The sequence below is a fragment of the Cetorhinus maximus genome, chromosome 1 (genome assembly GCF_964194155.1).
Source record: "Cetorhinus maximus chromosome 1, sCetMax3.hap1.1, whole genome shotgun sequence".
NCBI classification, from domain to species: Eukaryota; Metazoa; Chordata; class Chondrichthyes; order Lamniformes; family Cetorhinidae; genus Cetorhinus; species Cetorhinus maximus.
This window is the reverse complement of record NC_135879.1, coordinates 140,905,976-140,923,925: the sequence shown is the minus strand read 5'-3', so window position 1 is coordinate 140,923,925 and position 17,950 is coordinate 140,905,976. Positions and strand designations below refer to the sequence as shown.

Here is a 17,950-nt window from a genome sequence, read left to right as displayed (position 1 = left end):
TTAAAACGCGCTGGTGTCCATTTTCTAGGTATGTCCTTGATGATGAGTACACCAGCTCAACAGGTTCCAAGTTTCCAGTCAAATGGTCACCCCCTGAGGTCTTCCACTTTTCTAAATTCAGCAGCAAATCAGATGTCTGGTCATTTGGTAAGATATTTCTTATTTATTCAAGATGTTTGTAGGATTAGAATTCTTCAGAGCACTAAATATTTTTAAAGGCTGGTTGGCACGTAAGACATAAAGCTCTGAGTGTTTTGTGATGAATGCGTAGAAATATAATTTTCTTTCCCTATTGCTTAGCAGTCAATTGATGCCTATTCTTTTCTACTGGTCACTGTACTGGAATGGGTGGGGAATCTTGGGAGCAGTCCTTAAGTATCTATGTAGCATAGCTGGGGGCTTCAGGACTGGCCCAAAGTTAAGACTTTTTTATTTTCTTATTATTTTAAATGCCTCCTTAGCCTATGTAATTGATTGGCCGCAGCCCTTACATTTTTAGATGCCCCCATTGCTGCCGTGTGACTATGATCGTAGGATCCTTGAATGTTAGGGATTTACAGGTATTCCTAACATCGTGTTGCTAAGGTGCAACTGACTATTAGTGCATATTATTACACCTTGCTATGCTTTTCAATCCTTTACACTATGTGCATTTACATTTCAATGGACATGCCACTTGTCCCCATCGCTTTGTCTTTCTGGTGGAAAATCTCAATGAGTTGGCATGCCTCCAACAGAAAATGTTGCCCAGAAGCTCAATACAAACAAGGTCCAATTTGTAGGCCAGCTTGTGTGGCTATTATGGGGGATAAGATCGATTTAAAGGATAAAGGCCAAAATTTAAGATCGATTTAAAGGAAACCTGGGATCTACAAAAGGAAATAAATCAAGTTTGTAATGGGGAGAACAGCACCAGATGGAATGTAAAAACAAAAAACTACTGCGGATGCTGGAAATCCAAAACAAAAACAGAATTACCTGGAAAAACTCAGCAAGTCTGGCAGCATCGGTGGAGAAGAAAAGAGTCGACGTTTCGAGTCCACATGACCCTTCAACAGAACTGAGTGTAGGACCTGTGCATCTGTGACATTATTTGGCATGCTTTTTCTGTATCTTATCAAAATACTTAAAGGAGCATTTGAAAGTGATCTGTTGATGTTAGAACTTGGCAGTCAAAATACTAAGATATTGTGGTGCACCAATTAACCAAGCAGTAGAATGCTGAACTCTATTGCCAAATCAGCAGGACATCATGGGAAAGCTGTATAACTCTCAGTTTAGCCTTTATCTTGATCATCAAGACAAGAGAAACATTTAAACCTTGGAGATAATTCAAATGGGGCATAGGATTGGTCTCTACCACACTAACAACTTACATATATTCACAAAAAATAAAAACAAAATGCTGGAAACACTCAACAAGGCAGGCTGCATCTGCAGAGAAAGAAAATCATTAACTCTATTTCTCGCTCCGCAGATTTTGTTTGACCTCTGATGTTTCCAACATTTTCTGTCTTTAGTTCAGATATCCAGAATCCACGATGTTTTGCTTTTATATAATTTCTTGTCTCGTGTTATAGGACCCAAGCTATGAGGGTAGATTGGAAGGAGAAATTGGATTTCTTTAATCTCAAAAGAAGACAATCCTTTTGGGATGTTATATTCTGGATTATATTAAAGTTGTGTTGTGTGACACTACCACCAGGCTAAATGGGATAGACTCATATAGATTCAGAACTGATCCAGTAGCTTAAAACTGGGCATCTATGAGGTGCTGTGGGCCATCAACAGCAGCAGAATTGTATTCAACTACTATCTGTAACATCATGGCCTGGTATATCCCTCATTCTACCATTACCATCAAGCCGGGGATCAACTCTGGTTGAATGAGGAGTGCAGGAGATCATGCCAGGGCAGCGCCAAGCATAGTTAAAAATGAGGTGCCAACCTGGTGAAGCTACAATGAAAGACTACATGCCAGCAGGACAATGCAAGCAGCATGCTATAGACCAAGCTAAGCAATCCCACAACCAATGGATCAGATCAGAGTTCTGCTGTCCTGCAGCATCCAGTTGTGAATGGTGGTGGACAATTAAGCAGCTAAGCAAACATATCCAAACACATCCCCATCCTCAATAATAGGGGAGGCCAGGGCGACAGTGCAAAAGACAAGGCTGAAGCATTTTCATCCATCTTCAGGCAGTACTATCGAGTGGATGATCTATCTCAGCCTTCTCCTAATGTCTGCACCATCATAGATGCCAACCTTTAGGCAGTTCGATTCACCCCACATGTGATAGAGCAAAGGCAATGAGCTCTGGCAATATTCCACCTGTATTACTGAAGAATTGTGTTCCAGGGCTAGCCGTGCCCTTAGCCAACCTGATCCAGTCCAGCTACAACACTGGAATCTACCTGATAATGTGGAAAATTGTCCACAAACAGCAGGACAAATCCGTAGGCTAATTACTGCCTCTTCAGTCTACTCTCAATTATCAGCAAAGTGATGGAATGTGTCCGACAGTGCTATTGTGACACTTATTCAGCAATAGCCTGCTCATCAATGTTCAATTTTGGTTCTGCCAGAGTGACACAGTTCCAGTCCTCATGGCAACCTTGGTCCAAACATAGACAAAAGAGCTAAATTCCAGTGGTGGGGTGTAAGTGACTGCCTGAGATCAAGGCAACATTTTACTGAGTGTGGCACCAAGGAGCCCTTACAAAACTGAAGTTGATGGGAATCGGGGAAAAACTCCACAGCTTGGAGTCATGCCAAGCACCAAGGAAGATGGTTCAGGTTGTTGGGGGCCATTCACCTCAGTCTTAGAACATCACTGCAGGAGTTCCTCAGGGTAGTGTCCAGGCCCAACCATCTTCAGCTGCTTCATCAGTGACCTTCCATTCAATATAACATCAGAAGTGGAGATGTTTACTGATGATTGCACATTGTTCCTTGCCATTTGCGTTTCCTCAGATACTAAAGCAATCCATTCCCGCATACAGCAAGCCCTGGACAACATTAAGGCTTGGGCTGATAAGTGGCAAGTAACATGTGCACCACACAAATGCCATATAATGACAACCTCCAACATGAAAGAACCTAACCATCTCCCTTGACATTCAATGGCATTACCATCACGGAATCCCCCACTATCAACATCCTGGGGGTTGCCACTGACCAGAAACTGAACTGGACTAGCCATATAAATACTGTGGCTACAACAGCAGGTCAGAGGCTGGGAATAACATCCTGAGTGCCCGAATCTTGTCTATCAACTACAAGACACAATTCAGTAGTGTGATGGAATACTCTCCACTTGCCTGGATAAGTGTAGCTCCAACAACACACGAGAAGCTCAACATCATCCAAGACAAAGCAGCCCGTTTGATTAGCCCCACATTCACCACCTTAAATATTCACTCCCTCCATCACAGGCACATAGTGGCAGCAGTGTATATATATCTAGCACAAAGGAAGATGATTGTGGCTGTTGGAGGTCAGTCATCTCAGCTCCAGGACATCACTGCAGGAGTTCCTCAGGGTGGTGTCCTAGGCCCAACCATCTTCAACTGCTTCATCAATGACCTTCATTCCATCATAAGGTCAGAAGTGGGGATGTTCGCTGATGCTTGCAAAATGTTCAGTACCATTCACTCAGATACTGAAGCAGTCCATGTCCAAATGCAGCAAGACCTGGACAATATCCAGACTTGGGCTTACAACTGGCAAGTAACATTCACACCACACAAGTGCCAGGCAATGACCATCTCCAACAAGAGAGAAACTAACCATCGCCCCTTGATGTTCAATGACATTGCCATCACTGAATCCCCCACTATCAACATCCTGGGGGTTACTATTGACCAGAAACTGAACTGGACTAGCCATATAAATACTGTGGCTACAAGAGTGGGTCAGAGACTAGGAATCCTGCGACAAGTAACTCACCTCCTGACTCCCCAAAGCCTGTCCACAATCTACAAGGCACAAGTCAGGAGTGTGATGGAATACTCCCCACTTCCCTGGATGAGTGCAGCTCCCATAACACTCAAGAAGCTTGACAACATCCAGGACAAAGCAGCCCGCTTGATTGGCACCCCATCCACAAGCATTCACTCCCTCCACCACTGACGCACAATAACAGCAGTGTGCACCATCTACAAGATGCACTGCAGGAATTCACCAAGGCTCCTTAGACAGCACTTTCCAAACTCATGACCACTACCATCTAGAAGGACAAGGGCAACAAACATATGGGAACACCAACACCTGGAAGTTCCCCTCCAAATCACTCACCATCTTGACTTGGAAATATATCGTTGTTCCTCACTGTCGCTGGGTCAAAATCCTGGAACTCCCTTCCTAACTGCACTGTGGGTGTACCTACAGCACATGGACTGCAGCTGTTCAAGAAGGGAGCTCACCACCACCTTCTCAAAGGCAACTAGGGATGGGGAATAAATGCTGACCCAGCCAGCAATGCTGACATCCAAAGAACAAATAAAAAGAAACTAAATGACATAGAAAAGAGATGAAACTCAGACATTGCTTCAGGTTAAGCTAAGGCTATTTCACTGTGATCAAGGATTTAGGACTGATGTCAGGAAAACTTTCTTCAGGAGATCTAATTTTGGGCAGCTTTAACCCTCCCAGTTACTGTGCGCACTGCCTGCAAAGCACCAAGTGCAGATGAATTTTCACCCATCCCATTCTCCTACTTTAATTCTATTGGGATGAATTAAAATAGTTTTTTTGCTTAAATCCCTACTGATCCACGTTTAAATTTATTTTTTCTTTCAGGTGTTTTGATGTGGGAAGTTTTTACTGAGGGTAGAATGCCCTTTGAGAACAAATCAAATGCTGAGGTTGTCGATGAGATATCTCGAGGAGAACGGCTCTACCGACCATCACTTGCTTCACCCACGGTGTATCAAATCATGTACAGCTGCTGGCATGAGGTTAGTTGCAACTGCAGCTATTTATAGATACTATTTTCACCTTGTTACAACATGGCGTCACTTTGTGAGGCTGTGAGCTCTATGGCTAATATGTTTTTGGATATGGTCACAAGGCAGCTTAAGGGAACACAAGCAGAGAGGGAAGGTGTAATCACCAGGCAGTCAAGAAGGACCAGGCAGATATTGCAGGAGTCCCATGAGTGTATCTTGCTCTCCAACCAGTATTCAGTTCTGAATACTGATGGGAGCGATGGTTTATCTGGGGAGTGCAACTAGGGCAAATCCACAACACCATGGGTGACTCAACTGTATAGGGGAATGGTGGAGGCAGAAAGCAGATTGGAAAAGCAATAGTGATAGAGGATTCAATAGTAAGGGGAATGGATAGGCATTTCTGTGGCCGCAGAGATGCTTCCAGGATGGTATGTTGTCTCCCAGGTACCAGAGTTAAGCATGTCACTGAGCAGATGCAGGAGGGAGGAGGTGAACAACCAGTAGTCATTCAGAGGTAAAAAAAAGGGGTGAGATCCTGCAGACAGATTTGACTACTTACAAGCAGGATCTCAAAGGTAATAATCTCCAGATTACTCCCAGTAACGAATATAAAACTTAACCTATAAAAATAGACAGATAGAGCGGATGAATGTGTGGCTGGGGAGATGATAGAGGAGGGAGGACTTAAAATTGCTGGGACATTGGGACCATCTACAGTGCAGATGGGTTGTACCTGAACAGAGCCAGCAACATTGTCCTCACAGGGCAGTTTGCTATTGCTATTGGGGAGTGTTTGAACCAACTTGGCAGGGGAATGAGGACCAGGATGTGGCATGAGGAAAGATAAACAAGGTTACAAAGGATTCGGAGAAGCAGATAGCACCAGTGTAAGAAATAGGTAGTAGGTGAGGTCTGACTAAGAAGGAAGGTGTAAATTAGGGTCACTATGTGCGTATGTAAATGCAAGAAGCATGATAAATAAGGTTGCTGAACTACAGGTGCAGATAGCCACATGAGAATATGATGTTGCGGCAATAAAGAACAGGGCTGGGCACTAAATATTTCTGGATACTAGCTGTTCAGGGAAGATAGGGATGGAAAGAAAGGAGGAGTGGTGACTGTAATGATTAAGGAGAATATTACAGCGTTGGAGATAGAGGATGCCCTGGAGGGGTCAAGGACTGAATCTATTTGCTTAGAGTTAAGAAACAATAGATACTATTACACTATTGGGTGTAATCTGCAGTTCATCAATTAGTAGGAAAGATATAGAGGAGCAAGTCTGAGGGAAATGATAAAGGTGTAAAAACTATATAATAGTTATTTGGTGGACTTTAAGTATCCTAATATAGACTGGGATAGTAATAGTGTAAAGGGCAGAGAGGAGCAAGAGTTTCTAGAGTAGGTTCAGGAGAATTTTTGTGATTATGTTTCTAGCCCAATGAGGAAGGAAGCATTGCTGGCTCTGGTTGTGGGGAATGATGTGGGTCAAGTGGATCAAGTGTTAATCAGGAACTCTTAGGAAACGGTGATCATAGTATCATATGGTTTAGGTTAGTTTAAAAGTTAGTGAATGGAGGGGTGGGCCAATTAGGGACAAAAAGAGGGGATCTATGCATCGAGGCAGAAGTCATGGCTGAAATTTTGCATTCTGTCTTTACCAAGAAAGAAGATGCTACCAAAGTCATAGTGAGAGCAGAGGTAGTTGAAGTACTGCGTGGGCTAAAGATTAATAAAGAGGAGGTTATTGGAAAGGTTAGCTATGCTTAAAGTTAATAAGTCACAAGATCCAGATAGGTTGTATCCAAGGATGCTGACGGAAGCTAGGGTGGAAATTGCAGAAGTTTTTTTTTCATTCACAGGACATGGGCTTTGCTGGCTGGGCCAGCATTTATTGCCCATCCCTAGTTGCCCTTGAGAAGGTGATGGTGAGCTGCCTTCTTGAGCTGCTGTAGTACTGACAATAATCTTCCAATCCTCTTTAGATACAAGGTTGGTGCCAGAGGACTGGAGAACTGCAAATGTTACACACTTGTTCAAAAAAATGGTGTAAGGATAAATTCAGCAACTACCATCCAGTCGGTTTAACCTTGGTGGTGGGAAAGCTTTTAGAGACAATAATCCAGGTCAAAACTAACTCACTTGGCCAAGTGTGGATTAATTAGGGAAAGCCAGCATGAATTTGTTAAAGGCACATCTTATTTAACCAACTTGTTTGAGTTTTTTGATGAGACAATGAAGGTGGTTGATGGGGGAAATGCAATTAATGTGCACTATAGGGACTTGCAAAAGGAATTTGATTAAGTGCCACATAATAGACTTGCCAGAAAAGTTGAAGCCCATGGTAAAAAAGGGACAATGGCAGCATGGATATGAAGTTGGTCTAGTGACAGAAAACGGATAGAAGTAGTGAATGGTCGTTTTTTTGGACTGGAGGACGGTATAAAGTGCAGTTTCCCGGGGGCAGTACTAGGACCACTGCTTTTCTTGATATGTATTATTGATCTAGGCATGCATGTGCAGGGCAAATTTCAAAATTTTCAGATGACACAAAACTTGGAAGTATTTTTAACTATGAGGAAGATAGTGATAGTCTTCAAGAGGACACAGACAGGCTGGTGGAATGGGGTGACAAATGACAGAAGAAATTGAATGCAGAAAAGTGTGAAGTGTACATTTTGGTAGGAAGAATGAGGAAAGACAATGCAAAATAAAGGATATGATTCTAAATAGGATCCAGGAACAGAGAGACCTGGGGGTCATTGTGCATAAATCATTGAAGGTGGCAGGGTTGGTTGAGAAAGTGGTTATAAAGGCCAACTGAATCCTGAGTTTTGTAAAACAAGGCATAGAGTACGAGAGCAAGGCAGTTATGATGAGCCTTTATGCAACATTAGTTCGGCTTCACCTGGTGTCTTGTGTCCAATTCTAGGCCACACTTTAGGAAGACTGTGAAGGCTTTAGAGAGAATGCAGAAAAGATTCATGAGAATGGTTCCTGGGTTGTGGGACTTCAGTTACATGGTTAGATTGGAGAAGCTGGGGTTATTCTCCTCAGAGCTGAGAAGGTTGAGGGGTGATTTGATAGAAGTGTTCAATATCACGTGGATAGGGTGAGGCGGTGGTGGGGGTCTAAGCAGACTTGATAGAAGGAAACTGTTCCCACTGTTCCCATTGGTGGAAGGGTCAGAAATCAGGGGACACTGATTTAAAGTAATTGGCAAAAGAACCAGCACCGAAATGGAGAAAAACTTATTTATCCAGCAAGAGTTTAGGAGCTGGAATGCTCTACCTGAGAGTGTGGAGAAGTTGGATACGATCAGGACTTTCAAAAGGGAATTGGGTAAGCATCTGTAAAGAAAAAAAGTTGAGGGGCAACAGGAAAAAGACAGGTTGGACAGGCAGCATTGATAATTAGTTCAATTGATTTATTAATGGCCTCAACAGGCCTTTGACAGTTTGGCGGGCACACAGCTAACTCCGGTGCGTGCCTGCTGAACAGAACATCTGAATGGTGCACGGTAACGTCAGGACGCACACCCGACGTCACCGCACATCATTTTACGCATTGGCGTGCAATGCCCGCCCCTGCATGCCGAAGAGAGAATTCTGCCCCATGATTCTATGATATAGACTCCATTCAGGTCATTATTGTCCCTGCATGTCTATTTGTAAGTTTAATGTAGCAAATAATTAAATTATGGCTCTGGAATTCCTAGGTTTGGGTAGGGTCAAAGAGAAGATTTTCACGAGGGGGGCTGGGATTTGAAGAACAATCAGGTTTCATCTGGACTCTAGCTTAATCAAAGTGCCTCTTTAAAGGCGCATCAGTGGATCATTAATCTGCTTCCTAGTCGTTTGGTAGTACAGAGGCATGTCTAAGCTTTTAATGTCGCATTCATCAGGACACATCGCAAAAATACCAATATAGGGGGAAAAAACATACTCAAGTTCTGTATATGAAGAGGGTACTGTATGTGAAGAGAGTGGTTGGCAAGTGGCATTGCCATGGAGAATGCACCAGTGTTTGTGATTGACAGTTAACTGCCAAGCATTGTTTGAGATTTAAACAAGCAGCCTCCTCCACTGAAAATTACAATGCAAAGACTTTCCAAGGTCTCTTCTTGGCTAATGGCCTAGTGCTGCTTTGAAATTCCCATTAGTGGATCGAAGGGGTCACCAACGAAGCACCATTACAGGTTTCCCACCCCCTAGCCACGAAAATGACCTTGTCCCTACAGATTGGGATGGGGTATTGAATCACAGAATACAAAAAGATATAAAAGAACCATGGCAGTATTTATCTTGATCCAATATTTATCCCTTATCCAAAACCTAAAAACAGATTATCTGATCATTATCACCTAGTTCTTTGTGGGAGCTTGGTATGTGCAAATTGGCTGTGCATTTCCTACTTTATAACAGTGACTGTAGTTCAAAAGTACTTCATTGCTCGTAAAATGTTTTAAGACAACCTGAGATCGTGAAAGGTGCTATATGAATGCTGGAATATTTTCACAGGTTGAGCAGTGAAACAATTAGTTGTTGGCAGCCTCAAACTCTATTTCCGACCGCCATGTTGTTCTCTATACAAGCACAATGGAATTGTGTACATGCATTTTTCCCCAGTGCTATTTTAAAGTTAGAAGAGAGCTGACATTGACATTTTAAACTGATATTGCTTTATAGTAACATTAAAATTAAGTTTGAAACATTGTAAAGAACGTTTAAGGGAAATTCCATTGTCACATACAATTCAAAGGCCATCTTAGTTGTTGAGATCATTTATTGAGTATATAGTGTGCCCTAATCCTAGTTATCACCCATACCTGAATTATACATTAAAGTATGAAATTCCAGCCGGCTGAGACAGTGGGTGGAGTAGGCGGGGGGTAGTATTGGATTGGATCCACAGATTAATTCCATTGTGCAAGATTAGGCATTACATTTTGGGATGCAACCCAGATCCACTGGGATCTCAGTCCTCTTAGGTCCTCCATGAAATTGCACTTCAGGTGGACAGGTGTGTTTTAGACTTGTGTCATAAGGTCATAAGAAATAGGAGCCAGGAATAGGCCATTTGGCCCATCAGGCCTACTCCACCTTTCAATTAGATTGTGGCCGATCTGACTGTGGCCTAAACACCACTTTCCTCCCAGGCCACCATAACCCTTAACCCAGATCAAAAAATCTGTCTAACTCAGCCTTGAAAATATTCAATTACCCAGCTTCCACTGCTCTCAATCAAAGAGACTTCCAAAGATGAACAACGCTCTGAGAGAAGAAATTCCTCCATCTCCATTTAACTGGGCAACCCCTTATTTTTAAACTGTGCACCTTAGTTCTAGATTTCCCCACGCGAGGAAACATCCTCTCAGCATCTATCCTGTCAAGCCCTTCAGAATCTTATCTTTCAATGAGATTACCTCTCATTCTTCTAAAGTCCAATGAGTTTAGGCCCAAACTGCTCAACCTTTCCTCATAAGACAACCCCTATAACATGAAGGACAGTTTTTGAGACATTCCTGGATACACTGGAAATTTTGCTCAGCTCATGCCGTTTCTGCTTTTGTATGTTAATCAGATCCATTTCTACCTTTCTACTTGCCCTTCTGGTTTCTTTTATGTTCCCTGCCCCCGAGTTTAAATGATCCGTCACTTTCCTACTTATCTGTTTTGCCAGCACATTGGCTCTCTTGATTGTTCAGATAGTGTATAGACTATCCACAGGTGCCCTTTGCAGAGTGGCAGGAAGCTATTCAGCCTTCTCCGAATATTGTCATAGTCTGAGAGATTTTAGATAAGATTGGGGACACAGTATACTCATGGACAGTTCCTGCGCAGATGATCACTGTCATTTTTTTTTACCATTTTTCAGAAACCAGATGGGCGCCCTAGTTTTCGTGAATTGTTGGACTTAATCAATGAGGTCACAGTGAATGGATATAAGTGAGCGACTTTTCCATGTTCAAAATCTTGGCTGTGGAGTGATAGTGTATTGAGGACACTCAGAAAAAATTCTGTGCAGGTGTTTTGTCTATTCATGTTTACCAGGCAACAGAATCCAACAAAAAAGGATGTGCACCAAATGTCCGGAATGATGTCCCTTTCTTCACTGCATCAGATTGCTCAGTATTTAAGTGCAATATTAGACAAATTTTCAAGAAAGGATGTAGGGCAACAATATGACAAAATGTATGAGTTTTGTTTATAATACTGCAAAAAGTGTAGTGGAGGTTTGTGGCAATCGTGGTTCAGGGAATATCTGTAAATGATATTAACATTGGCATTCTTATTGTCACATTTCTTTGTGCTGATAGTATGCATTACAATTATTTAAATATATGTTGCTGTGGTTATGAAGGTGATTATTTAAAGTTATCACAGCAACTAAACTTTAGTTTTATTAAGGGTCAAAATCTGTCACATATTCAATAGAGGGTATGCAGGTAAAGTTAAACTTTATGAAGTTTATTAAGTTTAACAAAATTACCATTAACTATTTTAACTATAAAATCATAAATAAAAAAGCAACAGAAAGCATAGCATTAAAACCAATACTGCAGAATATATCATTTGGTAATGTAGGGCCATTAGCTGTTCAGCCTTGCACTGTTCTGGGCAACATATAGGAAAGTGATGCAATTATGAGTAGTTATCAGAATCAACAGCAATAAACTTTGTGCAATGGGTCATAGAGGAGCTTTCAAACATTCATTATTTGAAAGGGAATCTTTTAGACAAGGCAATAAGTTGAATTGGGGTTAATGCATAATAGTATTAGTATTTTTTTCTGTTCAATGACCTGTGAACATTTTGGGGTTGAGGTGAACTTGTTCTACATTTATAGTCACAGGTAATAATTCATCTTAACAGCTTCCCCACCTTTATTATGACATGATCTGTGAGCTTACACTGTTTTTTTAACCTCTGTATCCATTCTAGAACAAACCTTTGTATTATACATTTTTTGTACTTCTGTATATAATTTACTTTGTCTGAGGTATGTCTTCAGTGCGATATTTACAATTTTTATGTAATAATGAAAGTTTAGAAAAACTGTAAGAAATTCTAAAAAGATTTTTATTCTGTTCAAAAAAAAAGTGTAGGTAATGAAGGCTGGTCCTAAATTAATTTGTTCAAATAAATTTTGACAATGCACCAATATTTTCTATGTGTTGCTGGTGGAGAGTGGGGGATGGGTGTTTCAGGGTGGTGGCGTGTGGAGCTAATAGGGTTTAACATTAAATGCCAGCTTGCAATCAACATTATATATATATGCAATATATACACATATATATAAATGTCATATCATGAAAGGACTATAAATATTTGCATGTAGACATTTGCTAAAAGTATAACCAAACATTGCTATTTTCGTTAATTCGGTATTATTTGTACAGATCAGACTCGATATTCAAGGAGCCAGGAAGCTCGAGTGAGGAAATCACCTGACTTGGCAGACCCAGCTTTATGGAAATACCCCATACATGCACAATTTTCACTCCAGGTGGACGGGGGCATGATCAAATCTGGCCTGCTGCCTTCAGAAGCAGTTCAGAGGTGATCATGGAGGTGGGTGAGTGCCAAGGCAGGCTGGTTAGAAGGCCAGCTTTGGTTCTATGAGACTTCAACCCAGTTTTATAAAAGGCTATTAGGCCCTATAGCTCTCACCCCTCATACTCCCTACCCACCCCCCATGCCACCTCCATTTCACCTCATACCTAAATGCTGCCCAATAGCCACTCACCAAGTATCTACTATGGGCAGCCATCAGGAGCCATGTGGAGATGAAAAAAAAAGCTTCTAACACTCCAAGAGAGCTCTCACTCATACACTCTTGATACAGAAAAAAAACCCTCTCATTCTTGGAACCCATTCAAAGATTTTAAATCCCCTCAAGTGGTCAATCTGTTATAAAAACAAATAATCTTCTATTCAGTAACCACATCAACAATTGCTAATTCTTTAGTTGTTTCAGAAAACTGTCAATCATAATGTGAACCCTTCCCTCCCCCACTGAGATGAGGTTTTTGAGCTTTTGAGAGTCAGCCAGGCATTCATTATGGGCTCAGCTATAATAACAGCCCTTGGGAAATGTCAGCAATGAAGTCTATCGAAATTGCAGAGTCAGGTGGTACTGGTCTTTTCAAACCTACATCAAATGATCTGGAAATCAGTGCATTCCAGCAGCACATGTTTGTTTTTATTTCACTAACTGTCAGCTGCAGCTTGTTTTTTTCATGTTTAAAGGGTATATACTGAAGGCAGGCAGTTTCAATATGACAGTAATTCTATTTTAGTTCATTTCAACTGATTTTTCCAAACCTTGGGAAACCCAACAGGTGTAAGGAGATGAGAAGGGCTGAATCCTTGAAATAATTGCCTTTTGAGCACTCTTTGGACCAAGGTATTTCATTCAGGCCCAACAAACAACCCAGTAAGGCCTCTCCTTCCAACCCCACCCCACCATCAGGTCACTCTCTTACCAACATCACACACCACCCCCCCAACCGCCACTGAACCCACACCCTGAGATTGGAAACTTACCCTACCATCAGAATACTCTCCGCAATCAGGACATCCGACCATGATTGGTCTACATGATCTCCTTGGCTGTGAGCTTGTGGTGGCTTCCCCACCGAACAGGCCTCTAGTTAATAAAGCTGTCTGTGGGCAGGAAACCAATGGAGAAAAATGTAAAGGAGTTAAAAACTGCAGGGCATTCAGGAAATAAGATCATACGATCATAAGAAATAAGAGCAGGAGTAGGCCCATCGAGCTACCTCTGCCATTCAATAAGATCATGGTTGATCTGATTGTGGCCTTGACTCCATTTTCCTGCCTGTTCCCCATAACCCTTGATTCCTTGGTAGATCAGAAAGCTGTCTAACTCAAACTTGAATATTTTAAATGACCCAGCCTGCACTCCTCTCTGTGGAAGAGAATTCCAAAGACCAACAATCCAGAAAAATATCCTGCTCATCTCCGTCTTAAATGGGAGACCTTTTTTTAAACTGTGCCCCCTAGATCTTGATTTCCCCACCAGGGGGGACATTGCCCCAACATCCACCCTATCAGGCTCCTTCAGAACCTTATATGTTTCAATAAGATCACCTCTCATGAAGGTATTTCCCTCTTTAAGAAAGGAGACCAAAATTGTGCAGAGTACTCTAGGTGCAGCCACATCAACGCCCTGAAAAGTTGTAGCAAGACTTCCCTATTTTTAAACTCCATTCCCTTTGTAATAAAGGCCAACATTTCATTTGTCTCCCTAACTATTTGCTGTAACTCCATACTAACTTCTTGTAATTTATGTACAAGGATACCCTGATCTCTTTGGACTACTGCATTTTGCAGTCTTTCTCAATTTAAGTAACATTCTGGTTTTCTATTCTTCCTGCCAAAGTGGGCAACTTCACATTATACTCAAATCTGCCAAATTTTTGCCCACTCCCTTAATCTATCTATATCGCTTTACAGACTCTTCATATCCTCCTCACAGCATTCCTACCTATCTTTGTATCATCAGCAAATTTGGCCACAATGCAGTTGGTCCCTTCATCCAAGTCATTTATGTAGATCGTAAATAGTTGAGGTCCCAGCACTGATCTCTATGGCACTCCACTAGTTACAGGTTGCCAACTTGAAATGACCCACTTATCCCTACTTTGTGTCCTGTTAGTTAGCCAATCCTCTATCCATGTTAATATATCACCCTCCGCCACCCCAACACCATGAGCTCTTATCTTGTGCAGTAACCTTTTAAGTGGCACCTTATTGAATGCCTTTTAGAAATCCAAATACACTACATCTACTGGTTGCCCTCTATCCACCTTTCTTGTTACATCCTCAGAGAACGCAAATAAATTTGTCAAACTCGATTTCCCTTTCACAAAATCATGTTGGTTGTGCCTAATTGAAATCCATTCCTTCAGGTTTCCCGCATTAACCATAGTGTCTCCCCACCCTACCCCCAGCACATGGAACTCAGCTCCTCGCTAATATCCAGATCAATGATTCTATGGCCAGAGTCTTCGGGTCGGCGAGTGGGGCGGGACCTGCTAGCGGACGCGTAAAATGACACGTGGTGACGTTGGGCGTGCGCATCATTCCGATCTTCAGTTCAGCGGGCGCGCACCAGAATCAGCTGGGATCCCAATCCCGCCCAACCCCCCGACGGGGAGAAAATTCTCCCCTATGACTCTATCCAAAATAAAAGTTAAGGTATTTTAAACCTGAAGCCCAGATTTCCATCTGCCATTGTTTACATCAATTTTAAATCATGCAAACTGCAGCAAGGTAACAGTTCTGCTAAGTTTCGAAACTTGAGTACACATAAGACCACTGATGAAGCTCATCATACAAGATGGATGCCTTATGCTGACAATAACATGGAATTTTACTGAACAAAGGTTCAAAAGTAATAATGCTTTAATGCATGAACTTCATATTGGACTTATGCAGAAAATGAGAGTGTACAAAGTCTTCAAGATAGAGCAGGGCAGTGAAGTTCCAATACCTTGTGCCATCAAATGTTAATGAGTGTTTGTGTCAAGGATCTCCATGTGGTGGCTTCCACATCCCAACTATCCTGTTAAGAGGGATACGCTGACTTGAAGAAAGATCCTTCTTTCAGAGAGTGCCAGATATTGGAAGGCCAGTCATCCTCAGGTGCTTTTGTACAACCTTAAACAACCGACCACATTGCGGGTGTCCATAGGATTATTGAAAGAAGATATTTGGACAGGTGTAATGGATTCCACTCCTTTCCTTCAATTAAAACAGAAAACCTGAAACAGGAAAAAAAACAAAGAATTACCAAAAGGTGAAACCACCTCCGTTTATCCAGTGCCTCCATTTTAGTCAGGTTAAAATGGAGAGATGATTATAAAGTAAGAGAAATCTAGGAGCTGAGTAAGGAACTGTAAAAGGAAATGCCAATAGCACTTACTTCAGCATAAGTCTTCATAAAATGAGAACATGGCGTGGATCAAATATAATAACCCTATAAAGATAGGCTGTAAGGAACTCATGCGTTTTGCACCACCATAACCTTTGGCAATTTAGTGGTGCAATTTAAAAATATTAAATGTGCATGTGGTACACTGTGACCTTAAGAGTTTAAATGAGAAATGAGTAGGTGTAAACCTCTGGTTTCCTGTGCAGATGTGACACTGGTTTCTCTGCCAGTTCAAGGTATATTTCCTGTCAGTTGGTTTGTGTAAAAAGGAATTGAGGGGGAAGGTAGACAGAAAAAAAGCGGGGCGGGGGGGGAGCGGCAGACAAAAGATAAACTGGAGAAAGAGCAAGAGGGCAAAGGCAACTAATGGATCTCAAATTCTCCCTTTAGTTCTAATTAAAGGTCAAGTGGAAATTTTACTTTTTTAACTATGAATCAGTGAAAGTGTGATCAATTATAATTGTGTTTTCTTTGAAGTATGTAGACTACTTTTTTCCTCTTGGACAGATTTTCCTTTTATTATACTTCAGCACAAATAATTGCCTGGGTGAAACACATGAAGGAAATTTAGGCAGGGAGGTTAAGGCCCCATGGCGGCCCCAATTTCTGCTCATTTAAGCGACTAAAAATTTGGTATGCTCTGTTACAGGCATGTGATTCACTTTGCCTGGCATTCTGCTGTGTCTTCTGGCCAGGCAATTATTTACAATGAAATACAAGAAATGAAAATCTACCTCATGACATTCAGCAGCTGTTGGCAGAGAGCACACCTAATCCCTTGAAAAGGACCTGGATCAATATCTGCTGAGAAGAAAAGAACTTGCATTAATGTAGCACATTTCACAAACTCAGGACATCCCAAAACACTTCACAGCAAATTCATTCTCTTGGAAGTGAAGTCACTGCTGTTTTTGTAGAGAAATATGCCACTCAATTTGAGCACAGCAATATCCCACAAACAACAATGGAATAAGTAATAGTTAATCTGCTTTGGGTGGAGAGATATAAGTCAGCCAGGACATCAGGGAAACTGAAGGCATTTTTTTTACATACAGCTAGCAGGTAGACATAACAGCAGCTTAACATCTCATCTGAAAGATTGGAAAATGCTATGCCCTCTCTAGATTCTGTACTCAAATCCTGGAGGAGAGCAAAAACTTATGACCTGAGGCAAGAGTGCTACCATTGAGCCACAGTGACCCTGAAGGATGGGTGATAGAATTTCTATAATGTACAATCAAAATTGCTTGATTAAAGGATGGTAAGGTTTGATTTTCTGAATGGATGCACATAGTGCAGGACATTGTCTTCCAGAAGTACTTATCATTGTGTGCACCCTGCAAGATATTACATCTATTAAGATGAATGAGTGGAAAATATGAGGGAACAAGCACCCAAATTCCCAATATTCATTTGTATTGAGTGGAGATCTACATTGGGAGTGTACATTCATAAAATTACTCCTCAAGTTTCTGTTACTAAGTGTGGAAAATTCAGTCATTGAAATTTCTTTGTGACTATAATGACCAAGTCATTTTCTAGAATGTAATGGGTAGAAATATTCAACACATATTACATTTATTTTCTAATCATTGATTTATGTCTTGCATGCAAGGCCCAAGACTTGTAGGAAAGCAATATGGTTAGAGAAGGGAATTGTCATTCTGGTGCATAGTTTTCAGTATTGATGGGTTAACAACTGCCAGTCTGGAACATACTGTTCGTAAAAGCAGTATAACCCTAATTATACTTGAGCTGAAAGTTTGTACAGTTGCCTTGCATTATACAGTGACATATTAACAATGCTGAGCAACTTATTCCATTCACATTTCAAACTTACTGAGTTTGGAGTTGACCTGGATATTCACACCAAGCAGGAACAATATCAGCACCCAATGAAAATTTGTACCTCTTTTACAGCACAAAGGAAACCGCAACATGAGTCATTTTAGTGAATTCACACTGTCCGTAGTCTCGGCAGTGAATCTGGGTGGTCTTCGGTACTAAAGTCCTCAGTTAATATTTGAATCAAGTT

At 41.4% G+C, this 17,950-nt stretch overlaps 1 protein-coding gene across 2 annotated transcripts in view; it reads left to right on the top strand.

The window, feature by feature from the left end:
- Positions 1-12,117, top strand: part of LOC144683834 (tyrosine-protein kinase TXK-like) — a 73,750-nt gene extending 61,633 nt beyond the window's left edge. For both annotated transcript variants that reach the window (XM_078547328.1, XM_078547319.1), the window contains exons 13-15: positions 29-147; positions 4,802-4,959; positions 10,831-12,117. In XM_078547328.1, coding sequence (XP_078403454.1) covers positions 29-147; positions 4,802-4,959; positions 10,831-10,905 — 352 coding nt within the window. In that variant the 3' untranslated portion in view covers positions 10,906-12,117. The remainder of the gene's footprint in view (positions 1-28; positions 148-4,801; positions 4,960-10,830) is intronic.
- The last annotated feature ends 5,833 nt before the right edge of the window (positions 12,118-17,950 follow it).